At 44.0% G+C, this 18,905-nt stretch overlaps 1 protein-coding gene across 4 annotated transcripts in view; it reads right to left on the bottom strand.

Annotated features, from left to right (window-relative positions):
- The window catches only part of CUL2 (cullin 2), an 82,370-nt gene that overhangs the window by 46,079 nt on the left and 17,386 nt on the right, over nucleotides 1-18,905 (bottom strand). For all 4 annotated transcript variants that reach the window (XM_073581659.1, XM_073581660.1, XM_073581661.1 and 1 more), the window contains exons 2-8: nucleotides 16,903-17,043; nucleotides 8,261-8,363; nucleotides 7,225-7,319; nucleotides 5,148-5,253; nucleotides 3,332-3,414; nucleotides 1,165-1,261; nucleotides 941-1,051 (exon numbers count right to left, since the gene is read on the bottom strand). In XM_073581659.1, the coding sequence (XP_073437760.1) occupies nucleotides 941-1,051; nucleotides 1,165-1,261; nucleotides 3,332-3,414; nucleotides 5,148-5,253; nucleotides 7,225-7,319; nucleotides 8,261-8,363; nucleotides 16,903-17,021 (714 nt within the window). In that variant the 5' untranslated portion in view covers nucleotides 17,022-17,043. The remainder of the gene's footprint in view (nucleotides 1-940; nucleotides 1,052-1,164; nucleotides 1,262-3,331; nucleotides 3,415-5,147; nucleotides 5,254-7,224; nucleotides 7,320-8,260; nucleotides 8,364-16,902; nucleotides 17,044-18,905) is intronic.

Genomic DNA, 18,905 nt, shown 5'->3' with positions numbered 1-18,905 from the left:
ATACTCCATTAAGTTTGCATTCCACATTCTCCATTTAAGGGGTAGTTGGGAAGGTCGCCGCTAACAGACTGGATTTATGTGCCCAGCAAAACTGTCACAAATTTTCAGATTTTGTTTTCCTAGTCTGGATGACTCTTGTGACCATTTATGGTTAGCTGTAGCCTTCAGATAATTTTCAAAATTATAAATTGATGTGCTGTATGAGCAGTTTAAAAAATGTTTATTTCTAAAATGCCATTAAATTGATTTTCTGGCACTTTAATACTGATAACCGATCAATATGTGTTTGATTCAAGTCGGACTCTTCGCACCTCCATTGATCAGTCGATTGAAGAAACCATGACACAGCGCAAATGGCACAGCTCCATAGAGTATGTAGTGGCCATGAATGGTACTGCAAGCTCTTTTTCCATGCAAGTGAACAGGGCACAGCAAGCAGTACCACTACACAACATATACAGCTGTGCTACTACTGGGGCATCACAGGCCCTTATAGCAGTTACCCATCTACAGAAAACTCCTGTATCCAGTATGGTTTGTTTTCCGAAAACAAACTGTGCTTTACTCAACCTTCCTCGGTCCACAGTCAACTCTCCACTGCAGCCAATCAGTGAGCTCGGTGGCTCTGCCTGAGTAGATAGCATAAGCCGGTGACTTCACAGACTGGCTGCAGTGCAGTCCACACGACACCAGCGCTGCGGACAATGACAGGCAACGGGAGCAGCGGTGGAAGCTTAGTGCTGGACCCAAGGTGGGTGAGTGAAGCACTTTAAAAAAAAATTGTGCCTGGGGACAAGCCTTTTTTTTAAAGTGGAAAACCCCTTTAAATGAGCTGATTTGTATCAGTAGTCGGACATCCACCAATCAGAAAAGTATAGGTCAAGATAAAATCCTGTTTACATGTCAATAGTAATAATAAAAGTATAGTAGTAATACCTACTTTTTCCATATATTGTGAGCAGTTTGACTCTTGTAATAAATTTGAAGCCTCTTGTTTGTAATACTCCCCTGTTTCAGCCAGAAAAGGCCACTCAAAAATTTCATGATAAAACTGAAAAGAAAAAAAGTAAAAAAAAAAACGCAAAACAACAGGTAAGATAAAGCCATAAACTGGAAGAAACACTGCAAAACAAACACAAAGCAGAAACCTACGAGATTCAGTACCTTTAAGGGAAATTTTTTCTTATACTGTTCAACATGAACAAAGGAGTTGATAACCCCGTGGATTACTTTTTGATTTGGGTCTTCCCCACATCGATCACTGAAAATTAAAGAAAAAGAAAAAGAAGAAATTGTGAAAAACAACAGACTTGACAAAGCAGAAAATCCCCAAAATTGCTCCCAGGCTAATGCATATAGGATCGGTGTTAAGTCGCTGATCGCTGGGGGTCAGGGCTCTGGGAATCCAACAGATACAGAGGACGGAGCGGTTGTGTCCCCTGTAGTCATGCATGTGCACCCCTGCTGCGTTCATTGTCTGGGGGCGGACGGCGCTACCCCTCCTCTGGACTCTCCGTCAGCCCCATATATAGGGCATGGCTCTGTGGCGGCGTGCGTAACCATCACTCATGGCGGCGTGTGAGTGACCATCGCTCCATTCACATGAAAATAGTCCAGCAGTGTATAAATGAAATGTACCTTCTTTCCAAGACAGGAAGGGAAGCTCATCTGCAGCAGTGACCTTCATTTTGGTGAGGTATAGTGACGAGCGAACGTGCTCCAATAATATGTTTGAGTCCCAGCGGCTCCATGTCTCGTGGATGTTCGACAGCCACAACACATGCGGGGATTGTCTATTTAGTTAGGGGATGTCCACTTAAAAGTGTTCTTAAAAAGTGTCAAAGTAATCTCCAAATCATGTGAGAGGGAACATCTTCTTGGTCGCTGGATTTCAGATTATTGGGACCCCCACTGATCCTAAGAATCGGGGATCTGAAGAGCCGCGTGTGACTGGAGCAGTGGTATGATCAGGCCATGCTCCTGCACGGTGAGACACAGCCATTACACAGCAGGGGCACATTTATAAGATTATCTCAGCACAGGAACATTTTATTTAAAAGCATCCAATCGTGGAAATTATTATTCCAAAGTCTATGGAGTAAAACTTGTTCATGAGAAAACCCCTTTAAGGATGGTCTGCTCGGAAGCAGACAACCCCTTTAATAGTGTGCTTACAGACACAATCTTCAGAGCACAATTATGCCAGGAGGAAGCGATCTAATATGTTAATAAAAATATCTACTGAAGACTTCCAGACACAAAAGTTGGCTGAGACAACTGCTGATGACTAAAGCGGGAGTCACACATAGCAATCTTGCTAGCGATATCGCTGTTGAGTCAGAACTTTTGTGACGGAACAGCGATCTCACCAGCGAGATTGCTGTGTGTGACAGCGATCAGCGAGCGGCCCCCCTGCCGGTATCGCTGATCGCTGTAAGAAACCTCTGGACATATTTTTGGTCGCTGGTCTCCCGCTGGCCAGCACGCATCGCTGCATGTGACAGGCGGGAGACCAGCGATCAGCTGTAAAAAATAGAATTAAAATAAAAAATATTGTTATTCTCACCTTCTGACGTCCCGCGCAGCATTCCCGCCTCTCTCCACGCTCCGGTCCCAGTGATCCTTTGCACGAATGACCGCGAGACTTCGCGCCCCGCGAGACCGTGACGTCTCGCGGTCATTCTTGCAAAGGATTACTGGGACCGGAGCGTGGAGAGAGGCAGGATGGCTGAACGGGACGTCGGATGGTGAGAATGACAATATTTTTTATTTTAATTCTATTTTTTACAGCGATGGCCAGCGATGACCAGCGATGTCGGGCGCTCGGCATCGCTGTGCTGATCGCTGGTGCAGCTGTCTGTGTGACAGCTCACCAGCGATCACATAGCGACTTACCAGCGATCCTGACACCTTGATATCGGTGTCGGTATCGCTGGTAAGTCGCTATGTGTGACTCCAGCTTAAGGACAGGATAAAGCTGCAGGACCTCGACTTTTACAGGACGCCTCCAACCACTGCTCTTAACTTACCGTAATCATACAACTTGATTTGGCTGATCTCCTGCATTATTTGCTCGGTGTTCGATTTTTAGCGCCCCCCCCCCTCCCCATTTATATTATTACATGTGTTGCAGCTGGGCATTTTTTTTTTTTATTTTAAAAAGGAGTCAAATTTATGCATCTCCGAAGTATAAAAATTGTCCCAGCAGCTGAAGGGTTATTCCAAAATGGCCACCAGGAGCGGTCATTCAGGCCACCCGGGCGAAATGGTCAAGAGTGCAAAATAAGTATCTCTGGAGTGAGTCGGCAGCTCAATCACGGATCTTACCTACCTTTTAATCTCTTTCAGAAGCATTCGAAGGAGGGTTTCCTGCAGTGGCTCAATCATCAGCTTCCTCCACATATCAAGGGCTAACTGCAACATTCAGGAGATCCGCTCATCAGTCAGATTTATTACACAATGTATTATATAAAGAAAATGTGGTGATTAGTGACGAGTGAGCGTGTGCTGGGATCAGGTGTTATCTCAGCATGCTCGGGTGCTACCCGAGTGCTCGAATAATATGTCTGAGTCCCCGAGGCTGCATGTCTCACGGCTGTTCGACAGTCGCAACACATGCACACTTATTAAGCAATCCCTGCATGTGTTGTGGCTGTCTAACAGCCATGAGACATGCAGCCACAGGGACTCGGACATATTATTCGAGCACTCAGTTAGCACCCGAGCATGCTGAGATAACACCTGATCCGAGCATGATCGCTCAGCACTAGTGGTGATGTTCAATGAGTTGTTTTGAGACAAAGGCGACTACAATCATGAAATAGTGGTCAGTCAAAAGATCAGAACCAAGTGCCCTATAAGAAACTGTGTCTGGTTTAGGATAGGTGTCATTTTTTGTCCATGGGCTACGTCTAATCCTCACTTGAAAAGTATTAAACTGCAATACCGGACAAAGTATGTGGACAAGATTCACCGTTTCTGCAAAAATAATAAAGTCCATTTTTTCTAAATCTTGGTAAATACAAATCAAAATGTAACTGTATTAATTGCAAAATAATGAAAATATTAAAAAAAAAGGTTTTCCACTTTAAAAAACAAACAAAACAAAAATGGTCTCAATGCTTTTATACTTGTAAAATAACAAGAAGAGCAGGCACATCACCACTGCAGCCAATCACTAAGCTCCACAGCTTGTGCAATCTTCATTGGCATAGCCGCTGAGCTCGGTGATTGGCTGCAGTGGTGACAGAACGTCACCACTGCAGCCAAAAAACACGGAGACTGGAGCAGCATGGAGAGTCGGTGCTGGACCTACGGAGGGAGAGTATTTTCTTTTATTGTTATTTTACAGGTAAGAGTGTTTGGGGACCACTGTTGTTTTTATGAGTGGAAACCAGTTTAATCTGTATTCATATCACGTTTGTGACAGCCGCCTAGCGCACAAGCTGAAAACGTTGGCACAAAGACAAAAATAATGGAGCGATTTGTCAAGAGGCCGGTCTTGCTGGAGTAGAATTCGAATAATATTGCAGGCCCCACTTTTCAGTTTTTAAATTTCCACAAAAATTTAAAATAACCAATAAATTTCGTTCAACTTCACAATTGTGTCCCACTTGTTGATTCTTCACCAAAAATTTACATTTGGTGTCTTTATGTTTGAAGCATGATATGTGGGAAAAGGCTGAAAAGTTCCACGGGGCTGAATACTTCCGCAAGGCACTGTATATTTATCTACCATCATCTTCCATGATGTGAATATTTTTTATTTATGTGAATTTATTTATTTTCGCTCATGCTCCTGTTTTGTGCGTCCTTGCCTCTTTTCCATCACATGGTTGTTTGTCTCCATCTCTCCCAACCCAGATACCCAGATTTTTCTACCAATAAAAACTTGTGGCATTTTTCAATAATATTTGGGACTGTTTTCTGCTTTTCAATGTCTCCTTCCATGAGGATTGTCCCTATTAATCACAAGTCCTATTATAAGTGGATATGTTCTAATATTGTCCGATTGCATGTTGGACAGAATATGACCATACCAGCTGTGTAGTGGAGCGGCCATGATTCAGCTGCCTGCCTTCTGCACAGACCCCGGGGTTTTCATCCCGCCTGCGGTCATTGCTCGGGATGTCTAGTACAACACTCACCTCCCCAATCTCCATCAGCGGCTCGTTCATGTCCACACCGCCGTAGCCGTACTGCAGATCTGCTTCCGTCAGCTTGTTCTTTTTTATGAACTGTGTGTTGAGATACCTGTGGAGGAGAACCCATCACCATCATGAGACCATGGCGCTGCTGCTCCCGACCAGATGTCGGCCATTATTATTATACAGCATCGGAAAATGTGCTGAAGAAGTACATTAGGAGAATATGGTCCCAGAAGAGATCTGGAAACGACAAAGGCTCCGGCTCTGACAATCCTCAAAGTGGAAGGTGAGCTGCAACATCTAAATCGATTTCAGGCTTTTTCATAGATACACTGTCAACAGCTCTAAATTTTCTCACTAATAGTTTCCACCTTTTTATTGTGATGTGGTTTGTATTTTGGTTAAAGCTTTCTTTTCTCTTACTGTTTTACTTTTTTCAGTTTATTTTAAACACTCTGCCCACCCATAAAATCTTAAAAACCCTTGTGGGAACATTTTAACATAATACATTCTTTTTTTATTGCCAATTTCCTCTGTGACTGTGGCAGGTATAACAACCCTAGTTGCAGTGAAACTTCAGCCTCCCACCTGCCATACCCGAGCTGACAGTCTCCTAAGACCTAGTAGCTCCTGTTCTTGGGTCCAACACCCAGTGATCACAGGATAGTGCTTCCTCCCCTGGACCCAGCTGTCAGTGTTTCCCAGTCGGTATACACAATACTGGTTTAGTGCTGTCTACAGAGTGATCAGACAGGCAAACAGTAATAAATCGTCTCTGCCTTCTGTATGGGAAGTCTGGTTGTGTCTGACAGCCAGCTCCCTGCCCCCACAAAGACACAATCTTCTGCAAGATACTTACCCTACACTGACATCTTAGGCCGGTCCAAAAGTAGGTAAAAGATTATACATTACTCTTCCATACCACTGGTGGGGACACAGGACTATGGCTTATAGCTGGCAGCCACAAGAAAAAGGAACCCCCCAAAAAAGTCACCATACATATTAGACCAAGATAGACCAAACCCGCCAATATTGGTAGGCTTGGCCGACAGTCTAATGTGCATGAGGGCCACCCAATGGACGATTTTCAGAAGAGAAAAGAATCCAGCATGTCCGATTTTGGACTGCCAATCCTTTTATTCTCATAGAGATGAGCCAGCACCAGAGACGTCTGGCAGCGGCTCTTTCATAGAGAACACAGCATTGCTAGGTAGCGCAATGGTAAGATAGCGGCCACCAGAATCAAAGTTGAACCGACAGCTATTTCAAGTGTATGGGGGACTTAAGTGGCTAATGGGATGAAACTGAATGGGAGGAGACACAGATTAGATATTAGAAAAAACTTTTTGACAGTTAGAGTGATCAATGAGTGGAACAGGCTGCCACGAGAAGTGGCGAGTTCTCCTTCAATGGAAGTCTTCAAACAGAGGCTGGACAGACATCTGACTGGGATGATTTAGCGAATCCTGCTTTGAGCAGGGGGTTGGACCAGATGGCCCAGGAGGTTCCTTCCAACTCTACGATTCTATGATTCTAAGTCTGTCTCCTATTAATACTAAGCTAAAACGTTTTGAGTTCAGGCCCTGTAGGAGGGGTACAGCTGGTGAGTGAACACTACAGTTTTACCTTACAGAGTAAAAAAAAAATAAAGCCACCTGTCTGCTATAGCCAATCCCAGGCCAGGTAAAGGGGGTGTCTCAGGACCTGCACTCCATTCTGTCACCCTGCATACAAGCGTAACAGAGAGGAAGGCTTTCCCTTCAGAGTAGGTAAAGCACTGGACAATGCCAGTAGCAATGTATGCTGGGAAATGAAAGGACACTTCAGCACCTATTGTGCTGGAAGAATGTTGATTAAAATGAGCTACCTATTCAAAATTGGTGAGGGGTAAGTTAAGTAACAGGCATAAGAATAGTTGCTGCACATATAACGGATTTTGGTGCACAGATCAGTCTTATAAATGGATGTTGGGGACAAGGACAGCAAGGCCATCCTTTTTTTTTTTTTTTTCTTCTTTTCAAATAAAAAGGACAGGTACCCATTAAATCAGGATAACAAACCCTAATCTATTCCTTACCTATATAGACAGTCCAAGTAGTCGGCTCCTCTACTGTATTCCTCCCATGACCGGTGATAAACCACCAAAACTTGTTCTGCAGACTCCAAAACTTTCTGTTAAATACAAAGTAAATTATTAGTGATGAGTGAACGTGCTCGAGTAAGGTGTTATCACAGCATGCTCTGGTGCTCACTGAGTGTCTTCGGCGTGCTCGAATAATACGTTTGAGACCTCGCAGCTGCATGTCTTTGGGCTGATTGACAGCCGGACCACATTCAGGGATCGCTTAGTAAGCAGACAATCCTTACATGTTGCGGCTGTCAATCAGCCGCGAGACATGCAGCCGCGGGGGTTCGAACCATCAGCAGCCACTAATTGACTAGACGTCACCGCTGCCACCAGAGGAGAGGGCAATAAGACCGCTTCTTTCTGCACAAATAGAACATCACCGCTCTTGCCAATCAGTGGCTATTGATTGGCAGCAGGGCTCCCAAGTCGTCTCCAGCTGGAAAGTGAAGAGACTGGCGGGAATCAGGCAGGGTGCAGAAAAAGAGCACGGGTCCGGTAACTGAATATTCTGTGTTTGACTACTATGGGCCCTTTTAATAATAATAAAACTCCTTTAAAACTGTCACCATAGATCAGAGCTTTCTATTATCTTCCAACACTCTAAGGTGCGGTGGCAATAACATGCTGGTGACTTATTGTGGGAGACAAATGATCGGCCATGCTGGAATTTATTATTGAGCCTTCCGGTGATATCACTCCCCCATAGATACATAACGCGTGTTAAGCCAAGATGAAAGGTGCGTATTAATAAAAGGACAAGGTGTGATGGCAAAACCATTTCCACCCTGCGTGACAACAGCCAGTGTACCCCCCGATGTGCTGGCAGACCCCCGCAGGTACCAGGGTCGATGGGGAGCTTAGTAAAAACATTCTATAGGCTTGTGAAGTGAATGGTGGTGGCAAATAGGGGGTCCGAGGGGACACGGCAGGCCAAGATTATACACTAGCTGCAGCTTTATACACCAGGAGAGTGAAGGTCTCTTACCGCATGCAACTGCAAGACGTGATTCTCCAGGAAGGTCTTGGTTTCTGAGTACAGCTTTTCTCCAAGAGGTTCTGGATAGGCGACGCAGAGGGCATAGATATCGCTGAGCGGTCATTAAAGAAAACAGGTAAAGAGCAAATACAGACCCGGACGGGTAACAGTCCGGCATAGACACGGATGAGTACCTCTAATCAATGAAGGCGGTAAAGAAAGCGTCTTTATCTGCCCTCCCAAGTGGCAGCTGAAGACATGCCTGCCACCCTGGCTCCTTCACTGTAAGGCAGCTTATCCATCTGTGACCGTAAGTGTTATCATAGGGAATGTTTACAGATCTGACAGTATGGAGTACACACCCGCTGCCTGCAGCGTATATAAAAGGTTTCCTAAGGTACCAGCGAAGCACTGCCAATAATAACCCTCACCACCGTGCCAGCATGCCCACAGGCTAAGAAACGACAGATACGCCAGTCTGAAAATAGGGCACGCTGGCACCGTGCTAGAGCTCAAAGCCGCCCAGGAAGAAGGCAGCATGTGCAGCTCCTGCCAAGCAGATCCCGACCGAAGCCACAAACACACAGATCCTTCATCATCTGCTATCAGACCCGCTCCAGGTGGCCACTGTACGGGAACGGTGAGGCTTCTCTATTAACAAGTGCTGGCAACCGGACGGCGGAGCCGCTAGGCGCAGCACGTGACCATAACCTGCCAGCAAGAGGCCGACACAGGCTGGGCGGTAATGGGAGAAAGATCCACAGGAGAGCAGGTGTAATCCACACTCGAGGTCTCACCAACAACGAGGCGAATTTACAGATTTCTCAGCACTTGTTTCGCTCCCTGCAAACGTGAACACTTATCGAAATACTGATTTAGAAATTCTAGAAGCCCACCGCGCTACTCAGTCGTGGTTTATTCTCTCCAGTAATGGGGTGGGCGGTAGAGTGATTTGGGGGTGACTTTTTTTTTAATGAAACCCCTCTTTTTTGCATTTTTTTTATGTTGGGTTCTTGGTTGACTTTTTGATAAAAAAAAAAAAAAAAAAAAAAATAATATAATAATCTGGTAACTTTCCAATCTATCTTTATTGCGGCTATGTGGAACGTAACCTGACGTCATTCTCAGATAGTCAGAATGATCTGCATGCAATTTATTACCAGACGCGCTCGTCTTAAAGGGAACCTGTTATATTCAGGACCGCTATATAGTCACAAAGGGTTAATTTACAGATAAAATGGCATTACAATCCTGCCTGCCTTAACTAGAGCAGTGTCTAAAGAGAAAATTAACTTAACTTGTACTTCCTCCCTGCGTCCCCTCACTTCCAGTCATCGGGGGGTGCAGGGAGCAATTAGTCTCGCGGCACGCCGGGGCCGACGGCCCTTTCTGCATTGTGTGTCCAGTGCGCAGAGTTGGCTATCAAAGTGTCAGGGAAGGGGAGAAAGGCAATTCCACCCGCATTCACTGTTTAGTAAGAGGTGACAGTAGTCGCTCCCTGCATTGCCCCGATGAATGCACATGAGCGGCTGCAGAAAAGATATAAGTTCTTTTCTCCCTGAAGCCGCTCTTATAGTAAGGTAGGCATGATTTTTGATGCTATTTACTTGAAGATTAACCCCATATATGCAGGTAAATATCGTTTCTGGACATGACAGGTTCCCTTTAATAATTTTGGTGCATCTGGGACAGACCGCAACGCAAACTAAAAGTTGCGCCACTTTATTTATGAAACTAAAAGGATCCAGCCACGTGAAGACCACACTCACTTTTCAAAGCCATTTTAAATTTTGAGCGAAGTCCCAATTTTTGTGCAAATTTGATGCGTCTAGGTTTCCAACAAGATGGATTCAATCAAGTGTCAGGAAATCCTAGGAGAAAATGTCATGTCTTCGGTGAGGAATATGAGGCTTGGTAATCATTGGACCTTCCAACAAAAAAAATTATCCCAAGCATCCCTCAAGACGAAGTCCTGGAAGATTCGTCACAGTCGCCTGACTTAAACGGTTGGTGGGATTGGTAGAAAATGGTCGGAGCACATGACCCTAACAATATTAGTGAACTGGAGGCCATCGCTCATGAGGGCTAATATTCCTCAGGAACACTGCCGGATGCTGATGTCTCCTTATACATCACATCAGCAGCAGGTCATAACAGCCAGAGGTCCTCTAATATGTACCAGACGCTTGTCATAAAAAGGTTAAATAATTGTGAAACTGCAGTATTCATTAAAAGTAGCAATTTGAGCAGCATTTAGACCAACCCCTCGTTATATCAATTGCATTGAGCTACAGTTGTGGCCAAAAGTATTGACACCCCTGCAATTTTGACAGCTAATGCTCAGTTTCTTCCTGAAAATGATTGCAAACACAAATTCTTTGGTATTATTATCTTCATTTAATTTGTCTTAAATGAAAAAACACAAAAGAGAATGAAGCAAAAAGCAAAACATTGATAATTTCACACAAAACTCCAAAAATGGGCCAGACAAAAGTATTGGCACCCTCAGCCTAATACTTGGTTGCACAACCTTTAGCCAAACTGCGACCAACCGCTTCCGGTAACCATCGATGAGTTTCTTACAATGCTCTGCTGGAATTTTAGACCATTCTTCTTTGGCAAACTGCTCCAGGTCCCTGATATTTGAAAGGTGCCTTCTCCAAACTGCCATTTTTAGATCTCTCCACAGGTGTTCTATGGGATTCAGGTCTGGACTCATTGCTGGCCACCTTAGAAGTCTCCAGTGCTTTCTCTCAAACCATTTTCTAGTGCTTTTTGAAGTGTGTTTTGGGTCATTGTCCTGCTGGAAGACCCATGACCTCTGAGGGAGACCCAGCTCTCTCACACTGGGCCCTACATTATGCTGCAAAATTTGTTGGTAGTCTTCAGACTTCATAATGCCATGCACACGGTCAAGCAGTCCAGTGCCAGAGGCAGCAAAGCAACCCCAAAACATCAGGGAACCTCCGCCATGTTTGACTGTAGGGACCGTGTTTTTTTCTTTGAATGCCTCTTTTTTTCTCCTGTAAACTCTATGTTGATGCCTTTGCCCAAAAAGCTCTACTTTTGTCTCATCTGACCAGAGAACATTCTTCCAAAACGTTTTAGGCTTTTTCAGGTAAGTTTTGGCAAACTCCAGCCTGGCTTTTTTATGTCTCGGGGTAAGAAGTGGTGTCTTCCTGGGTCTCCTACCATACAGTCCCTTTTCATTTAGACGCCGACGGATAGTACGGGTTGACACTGTTGTACCCTCGGACTGCAGGGCAGCTTGAACTTGTTTGGATGTTAGTCGAGGTTCTTTATCCAACATCCGAACAATCTTGCGTTGAAATCTCTTGTCAATTTTTCTTTTCCGTCCACATCTAGGGAGGTTAGCCACAGTGCCATGGGCTTTAAACTTCTTGATGACACTGAGCACGGTAGACACAGGAACATTCAGGTCTTTGGGGATGGACTTGTAGCCTTGAGATTGCTCATGCTTCCTCACAATTTGGTTTCTCAAGTCCTCAGACAGTTCTTTGGTCTTCTTTCTTTTCTCCATGCTCAATGTGGTACACATTATCTAAAGCTGAAAATGAATTGAGGCTTGCAAGAGATGTCAAAAGCAATAATAAAGGATTTTGGGGATATGTCAAAAGTAAAAGAAAAGTCAAAGATGCTATAGGATTTTTACAGGATGAAAATGATGAAATGGTAAGACAGGATGTTGAGAAGGCTGAACTTTTAAATTCCTATTTTGCATCTGTTTTCTCTCAGAAAGGAAATGTAACATCAACTGTTATTCACTGTCCTATTAAGGGAATAGAAGAATCCAGGATATCTATAAACAGAAAGATAGTGAGGAAACACTTAGCTAGCCTAAATGAATTCAAGTCTCCAGGTCCAGATGAATTACACCCCAGAGTACTGAAGGAGATAGCAGAAGAAATTTTTGAACCCCTCTCTATAATCTTTGAAAATTCTTGGAGAACAGGAGAAGTGCCAGAAGACTGGAGAAGAGCAAATGTTGTTCCTATCTTCAAAAAGGGGAAGAAGGTGGACCCAGGTAACTATAGGCCGGTGAGTCTGACTTCTATACCAGGAAAGATCTTTGAACAAATTATTAAACAACATGTATGTCAATACCTGGATAAGAATGAAGTGATTAAACAGAGTCAGCATGGGTTTGTAACTAATAAGTCATGTCAGACTAACTTAATTTCCTTCTATGACGGTATCACTGATTGGGTGGATCAAGGAAATGCTGTAGATATAGTATATCTTGACTTCAGCAAAGCATTTGACAAAGTCTCTCATACAATCCTTATTGAAAAAATGATTAAGTATGGAATGGACAAGGCAACTGTTAGGTGGATTCATAACTGGCTTAGTGATCGGACCCAAAGAGTGGTCGTAAATGGCTGCACATCCAGTTGGAAGAATGTCTCAAGTGGGGTACCACAGGGCTCTGTCCTGGGCCCTGTATTGTTCAACATCTTTATCAACGATTTAGATGAAGGAATTGAGGGTAAACTGATTAAATTTGCTGATGACACAAAGCTAGGAGGGATAGCTAATACTAGAGAAGAGAGAGAGAGGATTCAAAAAGATTTAAATAAACTGGAGAAGTGGGCAGCAACTAACAGAATGGTTTTTAACAGGGAGAAATGCAAAGTACTACATCTGGGCAATAAAAATGGAAAAAGCATATATAGAATGGGAGGAATAGGGCTAAGTGACAGCACATGTGAAAAAGACTTGGGTATACTAATAGATCACAGACTGAATATGAGTCAACAGTGTGATGCAGCAGCAAAAAAGGCAAATGCAATTCTAGGATGTATTAACAGAAGCATACAGTCTAGATCACGTGAAGTCATTATTTCCCTCTACTCCTCTTTGGTCAGACCTCATCTGGAATATTGTGTCCAGTTTTGGGCACCACATTTTAAAAAAGACATCAACAAACTGGAGCAAGTTCAGAAAAGAGCGACCAGAATGGTGACCGGTCTGCAAACCCTGTCTTATGAGGAAAGGTTGCAGGATTTGGGAATGTTTAGTTTGCAAAAGAGAAGACTGAGAGGAGACTTAATAGCTGTCTACAAATATCTAAAGGGCTGTCACATTGTAGAAGGATCAACTTTATTCTCATTTGCACAAGGAAAGACTAGAAGCAATGGGATGAAACTGAATGGGAGGAGACACAGATTAGATATTAGAAAAAACTTTTTGACAGTTAGAGTGATCAATGAGTGGAACAGGCTGCCACGAGAAGTGGTGAGTTCTCCTTCAATGGAAGTCTTCAAACAGAGGCTGGACAGACATCTGACTGGGATGATTTAGCGAATCCTGCTTTGAGCAGGGGGTTGGACCAGATGGCCCAGGAGGTCCCTTCCAACTCTACGATTCTATGATTCACACAAGGACACAGGACAGAGGTTGAGTCAACTTTAATCCATGTCAGCTGGCTGCAAGTGTGATTTAGTTATTGCCAACACCTGTTAGGTGCCACAGGTAAGTTACAGGTGCTGTTAATTACACAAATTAGAGAAGCATCACATGATTTTTTAGAACAGTGCCAATACTTTTGTCCACCCTCTTTTTTATGTTTGGTGTGGAATTATATCCAATTTGGCTTTAGGACAATTCTTTTTGTGTTTTTTCATTTAAGACAAATTAAATTAAGATAATAATAACAAAGAATTTGTGTTTGCAATCATTTTCAGGAAGAAACTGAGTATTATCTGACAAAATTCCAGGGGTGTCAATACTTTTGGCCACAACTGTATGTACATTATTCACATTTGATTGATTTATTGCAAACAGCAGAAATTTTGTCAACTTTGACATGAACCCAATTTGCAATGGAGGTTTGTATCATTTTGATTGCAACTGTAGCCGGATTATACTGCCATTTTAGACGCAGATTTTCACAGTAAATATGCCAGCCTCATCAGGTCTGTTTAATAAAGCAAGTATTGTAAAATCTGGCAAAAGATCCACATTCCGATCAATTTTTCCATCAGATCAGATTTTGCATATCATATTTTTAGCTTTACAACCTTGATCTAACTTACAAACTCTGACAACTAATATTTTTTTCCCGCTACAGAGGGTGGTAAAACTTCCAAACGAATAGTTAAAAAAAGGAGCATTCAGTCATTGTTTGTGAACAAGAGGAATGAATTAAAGCAAAAGTATTTACAAGAATGATTTACTTGCCAAGATTTCTACCACTTTGGCCGTGTCTCAGAGAAGTTCTGCCAGACGCCGTGTTCAGCGCTCCGCAGTTCCGTGGATGTAGGCCAAAGCCTACAACTGAGATGACGTAACTCGCGACCTTACATCCGCATGTAAAAATCCAAAAAATAAGGAAAAAAAAAAAAAAAAGACAAGCAGCACACTCCGTTTACCGTATCATAGAAAACCTAAGTCTTTTATTTTAGAAAAGTATACATGGACAAGGTTTGTGAGTGCAGGCAAGAGACAGGACTACGGCCGTTGCTTTCACTCTGCAAAGTGGTCGCTGACTCAGAGTCCGCCCACTCCACCAGTGAGTAGACTGTTTCTCAGTGCCATCCTATTTTTTTCTTATCATCCTCATGTAAAACATTACAATCACTTTCAAGTGAATATCCGCGTTTTAACAATAAGTCGATTTTAAGTCCAAATATCTGTGCATTATTTTATTTTTACATTATTTTGTTTTACAACCCATTTGTTTTTCATATGATGCTCCCAATTCTCTGCAGTCACCCCCTTCTTAAAAATACTATTTTCTCCCTTGTATAACTAGAAATACCTCAATCACCTCCCGCAACGGTGTCGTTACAGCGATGTCGGCGTCGAGTCTCCCGAAGGTCTTGTGCTATTGTTATGCTGTGTAATAGCTGCTGTTGCTAACGGGTTGCGGAGCTCACACTTCTTTCCTCTTCCTAGGGCGTCGAGGGGAAGAGCACAGCAGTTCAACAGTGGCCGCTATTTGGCTACAGGACACACACAGCATAATAAGGTCACACAAGCCTTAGGAGAACCGACTCCAACATGGCTGAAATAATGCCAGTACGGGAGGCAGGTACAGAGTATTTTTATTTTACACTGGGGAACATAATGTTTAAAAAGGGCTTATTTGAGTGCTGGGCAACCCCTTTAAAGTCAATCTAAAGCCATCTAGTCTTATTGCTAGCTCCTCAGTGTACCGCCTCCCTGCTGCAATCTCACACAGTTCAGTACAAGCTGCAGGTAGGCTTGAATGTGAGAAAACCCTGAATAATCTAGACTCATTATTTTCGTACCTTTGCTGTCTTTACAAAATGCTCACTTAAATACCAGGATTACACAGCCATTCTAACATGAATTTTCAAAATAAGTACACCAGTCTCATCAAGTGTCAGAGCTAGGGTAAAGTAAAAAAAAAAAAAAAAAACTTCTGAGAAATCTCAACATGATCTTTCTGTGTCTCCCTCACAGACTTCTCAATGTGATGACAGTCCATCATGTTTTCACCAAGATGGAATTAAAGAGAATCTGTTACCTTGGGAAAATGCCATTTGCATACAGATATAGGGTTAATCTAAAGGTAAGCAGAGTTACAATGCCTTGCTGAAAGTGTGGCTACTGGGAGAAAATGAACTTATTTCCGCCTGGGAGCTGCTGGCTTTCAGTCATGGGGGCGGTGCACAGAGCGGCTCCAGTCACCGATTGCTATACTATGAGCAGCAGCGCTGCACCTTGACAGCCTGCACTGCACAGATGCACCACAGAGCAAGCTATGAATCAAAGTGACAGGGCACGCGCCTACATCCACCCCTCACAGCATAGCAAGTGGTGACTAGCTGCTCCATGCAGCGTTCAAAGTACAGGCGCTCGGTGCACCATGGCGGGGACAGGCTTCCCACCTGGTTGGTTTCGCTCAATCTCCACCCTTCTCTTCTATGATTGACAGCTCTTGCTTAATAGATCCAAAGAAGGGCGAAGATGATAGAAGCAAGCAGGTGGGAAGGTGCACTTAGATGTTTGGCCCGGCCATGATGCACCGAGCGCCTGTGCTTGGTTTGAACAGTCATTCTGTGCCGAGACTGCCTTTAAAGGGGTTGTCCTTTCAGTGTACGTGCTGGGGGGGATTCATAAGTCGGCAGTCACACACACACTGAGTGCAGACTTATCGGTTTTGACCGGACAACCCCTTTTTAAAGGAAACACGTCACCTTGGAACACACTGTTTGCTTTTCAGACTACAGGAGGCGTTCAGGAGGCGGAGGATGAGAAAGAAGGAGAATTCCCAGATAAGATATATTACAAAGTTCCTTATAGTCGTCTGAACTATTGATTTATGCAACGTTTGCTCAAAGTACAGTTCCCATTTTTTAGTAAAATTGAGCAGAATAAAATCAGGATAGAAAATTATGAACCAAAAATGTGAACATATGACAACGCTCAATAACTTTTGCTGGAGTAAAGCCTTCAGTGCCTAAATGTCCACAGGAATATTTGCCTTTTGAAAGGACATGTTCAAAAAGGTAAATATTTTTGAGGGTGTTTTTTTGGGGGGCATTTTAGTCAAATTCTTGCATGGCCACATAAAGAAAAAGAAGTATCAGTCTATAAAGAAAACAAAAAACAACACAGTCACACCCAACTCTATAAAACCATGAATGTTATAGGAAGGATACGAGAAGCGGTCATTCCACGTTGCCCTCTCGACGTAATCCAACTTGACGACGGCGTTGATTGTCGTTAAAAGCTTGTTCCATGTCTCATCAAAATCCACGACTCGTGGCTTCAATGACATGGTGGGGTTTTAGTGTTAAAACCTGCAAAAATTAAAAAAATAAATAAATTAGAATCCATTCCATCACCCACATATTTTTTCTAGTCCTACTTAGGAGGTGGTTTCTCTCTTCTAACTTTATCCTGCCGGACGCCCCCTTAATGAATCGACTGAGGACTCTCTGGCTGCTCCTTCGGCCTTAGCTGTGAAGCACAGATAGTCCTCCGCGCCGAGCACATGATGCGGCTGTATCGGGCTTGTGATGTCGTATCCCGGCTGGTTCGTCGAGCCAGAAGGCCTCTCGCAGTAGAGAGGATTCACCCTGTGCCTCTTGAACAATAAACAGCATGTATTGCGCTGAAACCTCTTTATGAAGTTATTTCTTAGGTTCCCCTTTTGGATACCCCCTGCTTGTTAGAGAGGATCCTTGACATTAAGGTGTTTACTAAGTGTTCTCCTGCTGGCACGCTCAGTCAGCACCTTTATTCTGTGGGAAAAGTTTGCTCAAAGTGTTTTGTGTCCCTACAGCTCCTCCGCAGGGGAAATGGAGAATTACACCACGGCAGATTCAAATGGAATGCGTTGTTTGCGTAATGCAGGACAAGACCGGTCCTCCAAAGCGAGAGATGCTCTTTTTATCTGTTCTCCACTATGGCCAAGAGATGGGGAGAGGACTCCCAACACCTTAAAATAGCTCCACATTGCCCAATAGTGTATATGAAGATGGGTTTTATTCACCAGACAACTCTACTAAGTAGTCAAACAAGGAGGAAATTCAATAGAAATTGATAATAGAGCTGGTGCAAACTAATTGGCAGGACCATCTGCCATATTGGTAATCTGTGTGGGTTGGACGAGAGCCCTGAGGACGGTGACCTATGTGATGGCATCCAGGACTCTGCTTTTGATTAGCCGGGCCTTGTGGAAAGTGACATGCGCTGTTCCACCGCAATGATGATGCCTAGCCAGGCCTACTAATCAGAAGCAGAGCCATGGATGCCGTCCGGTTAGACTCAGATCACAGGGCTCCCATCCAGCCGACAAAGAAAATATCCTACAAAGTTAGACAATGGTGACATATTCTCTTATGTGTTAGTGACTTGGCTGCTCATCATGCTCTGGAACAAATGCAGCGCTAAGTAAAATTGTGAAATCTCTGCTCATTTGTTATTCTGTCCTGGGTGAAACCTTATAAAATATTCACCAGGCAAAGATCACATGCACACAACTTAAAGGGGCAATCCTACCTCGAGAACCTGAAAATGTAATATGCCAAAATAAGGCATCTGGAAGTTATATGGAGGGGGCTTTTACTATGTGCCAGGACAGAAGGCCGACGCACTGGCAGACTTGGTGAATTCACGCATTACATACAGTAGATGGCCATGACATTGGCACATAACGTCACTCCTGTGGGGAGATGCGTTACTGGCCATGGTGATCACACCTGGGAATAATGGTAATATGCGATCTGTGAGAGGTGCAAAGACCAAGACACTTAAAGAACTGACATGAGTGCCGGTCATGGTCATGATAATGGCCCCGCGGGGGCGTGGCCAGCATGCAGCCAGAGAGGCCACATAACTCACAGGCTCCTGCTTCTCCGGACTTAAACCAGCACTCTACATTACCTCTCCTCCTCCCTGTGCACAGAAACGGCTCCTGGAAGGTCCTGGGCACATGATGACCCGAGGGAGAGCGCAGAAACGCAGTTCCCCGCCGAAGCTCCCGGACTTCTTCCCCCAAGGACAAACTGCACATGCTGCAGGTACAATGGCGGCGGCTTCCCCCTCAGCTTCCTCCCGCTCGTTGGGTGGCTCTGGGGGGAGGGGGGCATCTGAGACTCACAGCAACTTGTCTCCTATTACTAAAGGAGACATGAGAGACTTTCTGGCCTCCATTCGT

This window comes from Dendrobates tinctorius, unplaced genomic scaffold, assembly GCF_039654945.1.
Source record: "Dendrobates tinctorius isolate UK_male_01 unplaced genomic scaffold, ASM3965494v1 ptg000070l, whole genome shotgun sequence".
Taxonomy (NCBI): domain Eukaryota; kingdom Metazoa; phylum Chordata; class Amphibia; order Anura; family Dendrobatidae; genus Dendrobates; species Dendrobates tinctorius.
This window is presented reverse-complemented; position numbering and strand designations above follow the sequence as displayed.